General features: G+C 35.7%; 1 protein-coding gene across 1 annotated transcript; it reads left to right on the top strand.

Moving 5' to 3' along the window:
- Positions 1–1,321: 1,321 nt before the first annotated feature.
- LOC21394098 (NKAP family protein UM04995) lies at positions 1,322–6,037 on the top strand. Its single transcript, XM_024171735.1, has 6 exons — positions 1,322–1,594; positions 4,601–4,673; positions 4,764–4,826; positions 5,340–5,384; positions 5,463–5,519; positions 5,613–6,037. Exons 1-6 carry the CDS (start codon positions 1,350–1,352, stop codon positions 5,703–5,705), a joined length of 576 nt encoding a protein of 191 aa, XP_024027503.1. The 5' UTR covers positions 1,322–1,349; the 3' UTR covers positions 5,706–6,037.
- The last annotated feature ends 1,779 nt before the right edge of the window (positions 6,038–7,816 follow it).

The following is a 7,816-nucleotide window of genomic DNA, read 5'->3' as shown; positions in this document are numbered from 1 at the left end:
TTAATCTTTGTTCAAAGAGAAGGAAACTTTTGGCGCGCTTAGAACTCGTTCTAAAATGATTTATTTTTTGTATGAAAATGAAAACGAAAATGTTTTCAATCTTAGATAGAAATCATTTTTAAAAATGTGTTTGGTAGTTTTATCAATAGATTATTTTCAGTATAAAAAAACTCATTAATATCTCTCTCTCTGCTTGAGAGAAGAGACAACGAAAATAAAAAAAATGAAAAAAGACTAAAAGTCATTTTTCATTTCTCTCTTATTTTATATTAAACTAAAAAATCGTTTTCATTTTAATTTTTTTATCTTTATTGCGCTAAACACCGTTTTAAAAACGTCTTTATTTTTTTTTCAAAAAAACGTAAAAAATAAAAACAGAATCAATTCCAAACAAGTGTGGTCTTGTTGTCCGTGAGCGTTAGAGGGGGTGATGGCGGTCCTCGGTGCTGATGGGCTTGAGCACAGGGGAAGATCAAAATAACGTGTAAGATTTCGTTGTGTATTGAAATTATGTTTTGTAAATTAGTTTTATTTGTTTTTTGTTTTTATGAAATTTGACTACATTAGCTTTGAGGTAAGTGATTATTAAACACATTCGTTTAGAGTGATCCTTATAAAGAATGGATCTTTCTCTCTTCGCTTAGCCATATGACCAATCTGGTGAAAGCATTAAAACATCATCGTACAAGTCAAAATTAAGGGAGGGTTTCGGTGGCAATAAAAAATACAGTGAAATAAGAGAGAATGGACGACGGTGATACAGTATTTGGCGTGAAAAAGAACCAACATATTTGGAGGACGGTGGCGTAGGATCCAATATTGGATGAACCAGTCTGACAAGTCCAAATCCAATGAAAGAAATAGAATTTATTTTATTGAAACTCTAATTTTTTTATTTGAATTTAATTTCTTAGTCCCTTATATTCCAATAATGTTTAAACATTGATTATTAAGTGCATTTATGACATTTCCAATAATTAGACTAGGGTTTATTTATTTATTTTTTATTAACTATGGATCAAACAAGTTAAAAGGGTTATATATTTAACTCCTTTAAAATGTTAAAGGATAATTTTAAAATAACTTTTAAGGGTCTTGTTTATTATTTAAATTTTTATAATTAAATTTTTTAAAAAAATATCACATTTAATTTTTATTATTATAATTAAAAAATTTTAAAAAATATTACACCTCAACTCAATATACTTTTCGAACAGGCAAAAAAAAAAAAAAAAACACGGAAAATATGTAATTTGAGGTAAAGTTCAGGGATACTATTGTGAGGGTTTGTACATTCTTCCTTCTCATATCATATCCCCCGTGGCGCGCGATCTGTCTCCGCTGATCCAATGGCGGCATCGTCTTCCTCAGCGTCCTCCGACTCATACGATTCGTCGTCTTCTTCCTCTTACCGCCGGCATCGTCGCCACCGCCGCAGCCGCCGGGACAAAGACAAAGACAGAGACAGAGACAGAGACGGAGATTCTCTCAAGGTTAGGCAGAGGAGCTCGCGCTCACATACCAAACGACGTCGTAGGCGCCACCACCATTCCTCTGCTTCCTCTGATTCCTCCTCCGATTCCGATTACTCCAGGTGCTTCGCTTTTCTCATCAATAAAAAGCAGATCCCTTTTTTTTTTTTGTTGCTTCAATTTCTCAGTGCCCTATGTGTTTGGCTGTGTCAATTTTTTGTTTAAATTTTACGGTTTTTTTGGATAAGGTTAAATGCGGTGTTGAATTTTTGAGGGAACGATTGAGATTTGATTATCTTTTGGTTCAAAGTTGAAAGCTCTTTGGCTTGCCCTTGCTTTTCTTTCTTTGGTTAAACGAGATTTTTCAATAAGGTATTCTATAGATAGATGATATTGAATCTTAAAGTTTCTTCTTTTGTTTGTTTTTTGTAGAATACACTCTTAATGATTCATCTGAGGAAAATAACCTTTTAGTTCCAATATTACGCACTTCCTTTAATCCTTTTGAAGGATAATATAATATTATGCAAGGTCTTTCATATTAATTTCTTCATTATCAGGGTTTGCCTATATTATTCTCCATTTTGTGTTTGCTTCTTATAATATATTCGATTCGATTTTTAATTGGAGGTCACCATTAGGAGGTTAGTGGTATATGGTAAGTGCAAATTTCGAATTGTTCAGCATGTGTGATTACCCTGTATTGTTAAGTTATGTAAGTGTGTGCTTACTTATGATTGTAATAATGGAAAATGCAAATCCTGAAGTCTAGTGGCATCGGGGGGTTTAGGTGGGATGGGATATGAGGAAGGTTGCAGGTTCTATCCCGTGTTTTATTAAGGGAAAAAAAAAACATGAAAGAGTATGTTTGGTAGGAGGGGGAGATGGAGGGATGGAGAGGGGTGGAGGGAGAGGTCTAATCTCTCGTTTTGTTGGAGGGAGAGGATGAGGGAGAGGAGAGGTGGAGGGGTGTGCTCTCCTTCATGGTCCACCAAATTGGATCCTTCCATCAAGAAAAGGATCTAAGCAATCTGTCCACTTTTAGTTTTAAAAGACTATTTTACCCTCTGATTAAATTATTAATAGGGTTTATTGGCACGAATGGTCCGCAACCTATTTAGTAAGTGACAGTTTGGTCCCCAACCTTTTTTTTTGGGCAAATCAACCCCCAACCATTTAAAACAGGTGTAATCTAGTCCTTTTCGTCTAGATCCGTCCAAAAGCTAACGGGAGAAGCCCACATGACCCCTTAACTTGGGGTGTATGTGTAAAAACACATCGTTGGTTGATTTGGGGGTGGTTTTTAGGTAGAAGAAAGATAATTTGGGGTTGAAATTGGGGTTCCCACCATCTCCGGTTAGATTTCCGGCCTCGTCTCGGATTTTGCCTTTCGGTCCCATTGGAGCCCAAGCGTAGAGTATGTCCAACGACCACTGGCAATTCCGAAGCAGGAAGCTTTTGGTGTTGGGACTGATCCAGTTCTTCTCATCGTAAACCATCTCGTTCCAACCGTGCATTACGAAGTTGTGATCTTTATACCTCTCCCATGGAACCTCAAACGCCATGTCCGTGAAGATCGCGTCATTGTCCATCCACTAGAGGAACTCAATCTCCGGATGTGAGAGCAGAAGCTTGCGAATCAACGGAAGCTTAGCTTAAAACCTCTCCATTTTCGCGTCGAGAAGCGCCATGTTGTAGAAGATCTCGATCCCGTGGAACCGGAAGTAATCGATTTTGTTCTTAATCAATTTGAGAAGGTAATGATCTCCAACGGGATTCTTGCATGGCTTCAGCGAAGAATCGGTGACGAGGAGAACCCTAGGCTTGTTCGGCGCGAGGAAATTGGGGAAATCCGGGTAGCCACTCCCATCTCTGCTCGTCCCAATCAGAGATTCTCGGGCCGAGAGTGTAGGGCTTGTTGGGATAGTTCCGACCATTTCCGGTTAGATTTCTGGCAATTTCGTCTTTGGTCACCGGAAGAGTTCAAGTGGGCAATTTCATCTTTCCACCAAAAATCTGGGTCACGTGGGTGCTCACATGGGCTTCTCCCGTTAGCCTTTGGACGGATCTTGACGGAAATGACCAGATTGTACCTGTTTTAAACGGTTGGGAGTTGATTTGCCAAAAAAAAAAGGTTGGCGACCAAACTGTCACTTACTAAATAGGTTAGGGACCATTTGTGTCAATAATCCTTATTAATAAAAAGTTTGAACGAACAATATAGTAATTTAACAAAAAATTGTCATCTATCATTTCAATTTTCCCTCCATCTTACCAAACAGCATGAAGATTTGCTACAATCCTCTCCATCCTTCCTACTCCCCGTCCATCAAACTCTCTCAATCCTTCCTACTCTGCATCCCTCCAAACAAACGGAGCGGAAAAGTACAAATCCTGAAGTCTTGGCATTACAAGTGGGCTTCTTTAGATTTGGGTGGTTATAACGTGTGCAGGAAGTAGACTTAAAGCAATGGTAGCACTAGGAAACATCTAGCGTCTTTGTGGGCTTCTTGCCTTCCCTAGTTCCACTGATAAAGCTTTTGAAGAGTTTTCTTCTTCAATTTGGAAACAAAGGTGTAATCGGGCGGGCTTGAAGTCGATTTGTTTCTTTGTCCTTGGGTCTTATGGTGTTACTTTTGTTTTCCTCACCTTGAGGACTCTTATTCTCTTTGATTGTGATTTTCAGTTTCTTACACCCTCCCACGATTGTTCTTTTTTGTCTCAAGCCAAAGTTTGTGCAATATGTTAACCTGGCTTAATGTTGAATTTTCAAACATAAATCTTCAAGGGAAACAAGTAGATGAGACATGAGGAGGTTTTCATGGTGAGTTTTATGTTGTACTTACCTCTAGTGACCTTGGAATGCCCGCTTTCTTTGATAAAATCAGGTGGGTGAGCTGCACTTCTCTCAAACAGGAGTAAACTGCGGGCAAGATTTGGTTACTTTTGTGATGGACACACTACGTTACTTGCCTTTGTCTTCCATTATTTGCTGGGAAATGTTTAGACTACATAGAATAGTTTTTTTAGAAAGTTGGAGCCATTATTGTTAATTTCAATTTTTTGAAGGAAAGCTGGATGCATATTTTTGTGTGTCATAACATCTGGTGTCTACTGCTTATTTGCAGTGAAAGTTCTGACAGTGAGCCTGAAACATCTACTCATTCTAAGAAGCACAAGAAGAATGACAGACAAATAAAGGTTGGGGGCCGTCTTTTTTAAACTAGAGGCTACATTTTTGTGGTTTTTTTTTTTTTTGGTTGATTTTCCTCCATCCCTTTTGCCTTGTAGAGCAAGGATAAGGAGCGCAGCAAGAGTCATCGCCATAAACGACATAAGCATAAAGCTAAAGAGGTAAGCTCGTGTTCTCTCTGTAGTTCTGTGAGCTCTCGCCTCCATATGATAAATTAGCTGCATATTTGTGCTAAGAGTTTTTCTCGATAATTTTCTGCTCAAACTATGGGCCAACTATAAAATAAGCAAATTGCAAGCTACATTGTCCTAACTTGTATCACGTTACTTCCCTTTTTCCTATTGTTTGGTATGCGGGGTAGAATTTCCCCGTTTCGACTGGAGCCTGTAGGAACAGTCTGTTTTTACTTCTTTTGCTTGCATAGATAACAAAGTAATTTGTCAGCAACACAGACAAAGACAAGCATACATGTCACTGGTATTCAAAATATTAAACGTTAATCTCGTTAGTAGTGTTCATCAAATTTCTGAGATGCTTATAGTACTTTTTGCCTGTTTTATGGATTGGCTCTTTGAAATTGGAGCTGGGGTCTGTGACATGATGATGGGCTCAACTGACTTGCCTGGATTATGTTTCTGGGTTGGGATTGTCCTGGCAATGGGATATTTATTTAGAAGGAGCGGGATGAAAGATGTAGCAGCCCTGTACAGCTTTCAAAGGTTGCCAATGTTCCCTTGTTTATTTTGTTTCACTATCTTTTCTTTGGGTTTTTGCTTACAAATTTTTGCTTCACACAGTTTTTAGGGCGTGATAAAGATGATGGTGTCCGTCGAAGTGCTGTCTCCGGCAAAAAGGTACTCCCCCCTCCCTTCCTCATTAAAGTTGTCGTTTTTGGGTTGGGAGAATTAGAATACAAGATGCTTAAAGTTTTCTGCTTCTGGTGGTAGATTTTATTAAAACTCGAGAAGACGAAAGAGGACAAGGCGGCAGAAAACAATAGAAATGAATTGCTGAAGTTCTTGAATGCTAGTTTCGATTGAGTTTTTCCATGATTCCTTTATCCAAAGGAAGTTTTGAAGTGTTCAATGAAGTACTCGAGTTAGCTGCTGCTGTGCTTGTCCTAAATCTCCAAGGATACCGGACAGCAAAGAATGGACTAGCATTTATATCTTTGTATTTTTATCACGGATGATAAATGGAAACCCTTGTTAAATTAAATTTGTGAGCTTTTATCGGAACCTTCATTTTGGAGGTTCTCATCTAGTTGTGTCAAAATCAATCCTTCCATTATATATTCAACTTCTTTGAGGAAGATTGACCATTAGTTTTTCAATTTGGAAATTGGATTTAATTTCATTGCAAATAGCAGACAGTATTTTTTCTGTGCGCACATTTATTCGTTGGTCTTATAGCAACAGCCGGCACAAAGTACTTAGCAAGGTATGCTATTTGAAATGCTGTTATCCAGAAAAATGTTCAACCCATCATGCCGTGCTCATAATTTATTCCTAAACGAAATTGTACCGCATTTGATAAATCTGGCACTAAGCGTCCGTTTAACAAAGTTTTTGTTTTTAAAAGAGAAGTAAAAACTGTGGTTTTTATTTAAAACAAAGAGCTTAATAGGTCAATAATTTTTAAATTTATTAATAAGTAATAAAAGTGTTAGAATTAAGTTTATAAATGTCTTAATTAAATTTCGGTATAAGTTTCAAAGTCTATTAAAAAGTTTTTTTTTAAGCCATAATTTTTTATTTTGATTGAAAGTTCTTCTGAAAAGTCAAAATACTTCTTTAGAAGCAACTTTTGAACTTAAGAAGCTAAACTTTTAAGAAGCTCTTCCAAACATGCCTCCAGTTTTATATTTTTTTTTAGTCGGTAGAAGGAGATAATTAAAAACTGTGGCTTTTATTTGAAACAAAGAGCTTAATAGGTTAATGATTTTTAAATTTTCTAATAAGTTATAAAAGTGTTGGAATTAAGTTTATAAATGTATTAATTAAACTTCGGTATAAGTTTCAAAAGCCTCGTTCACTTCGTGGATTCGAGTTTTTAATTCGAGTTGAGATGTGATATTTTTTTTAGAGCTTTTCACTGTAGCAGAAAAGTTAGATGTGACATTTTCTGAGAGCCTTTTACTGTAAAAATCTAAAACTAAAAACTCAAATCAGTGAAATGAATGAGGCTAAGTCTATTTAGAAGTTTTTTTTTAAGCCACAATTTTTGATTTTTACTAAAAACTATTCTAAAAAGTCAAAGTACTTCTGACAGATCAGTAAAACGCTTCCAGAAACTGCTTTTGAACTTAAGAAGCTAAAAGTACTTTTAAAAAGTTCTTCCAAACATGCCTTAAATTTCATTTATTAGTGACAGATCTTATATGGCATAAATAATAACAAAAAATACTATAAAATAATAAATAAATATCGTCATCAAATATGACAAAATCTAAAAGTTAAAAGTTACTTTTTAATAAACGAAACTTATATTTATTTTACTGTCGGTAATAAATAGGTTTTTTTTACGGTGAGACTTCTTAAAAAATTTACTAGTGGAATACTCTATTTTGACTATTAAATTATTTTTTAATGGTCAAATTTTTGGAGGGGACAGTTTTGTGAAGCATACTGTAAATTTTTAATACGGACTTATACAAATTTAACCATTAAAAATTTAACCTAACAGTCAAAATAAAGTGTTGCACTAAATTTTTTTTTTTTTTTTAAAGAATCTTACAATAGGGACTCCCTGCAAACATCTATAAAAATAAAAAATAATAATTGCAAATATAAAGAGTATTAATAAGACCTGCAAATGGGATTCATGTGATGATAAGACCTGCAAATGGGATTATGTGATAGATATCATTTTTATGATTCTAATGATGTAGTTGAAGTTTGTAACCTTTCTTTAAAAAAAAAAAAAAAGAAAAAAAGAAAAAAAAAATTTACGTTCCGGGGGCATTATCGTAATTCGACTTACAACTCCAGAAGCCAATCTTTGGACCCACTTATATAAAGGGCCTTTCAAAACTAGGGTTTTAATCACCCTCCTTCAACCTCAGATTTGCAATGTAGGAGCTGTATCTCACCACAGAATGAATATTGATTCCGTCTTCTCTTTTAGGCTTTAAGTTCTTTTTCTTTTAAAA

The sequence above is a fragment of the Morus notabilis genome, unplaced genomic scaffold, assembly GCF_000414095.1.
Source record: "Morus notabilis unplaced genomic scaffold, ASM41409v2 Scaffold294, whole genome shotgun sequence".
Taxonomy (NCBI): Eukaryota; Viridiplantae; Streptophyta; class Magnoliopsida; order Rosales; family Moraceae; genus Morus; species Morus notabilis.
The sequence above is the reverse complement of the archived record's forward strand: the minus strand, read 5'-3'. Positions and strand labels throughout refer to the sequence as shown.

What these genes read in the sequence shown, in the direction of transcription:
- LOC21394098 (XM_024171735.1), top strand. Translation starts at nt 1,350, where the DNA reads ATGGCGGCATCGTCTTCCTCAGCGTCCTCCGACTCATACGATTCGTCG. An exon ending in AGAATGACAGACAAATAAAG is followed by an intron (nt 4,674 to 4,763) that starts GTTGGGGGCCGT and finishes TTTGCCTTGTAG; the next exon opens with AGCAAGGATAAGGAGCGCAG. An exon ending in GCCCTGTACAGCTTTCAAAG is followed by an intron (nt 5,385 to 5,462) that starts GTTGCCAATGTT and finishes TGCTTCACACAG; the next exon opens with TTTTTAGGGCGTGATAAAGA.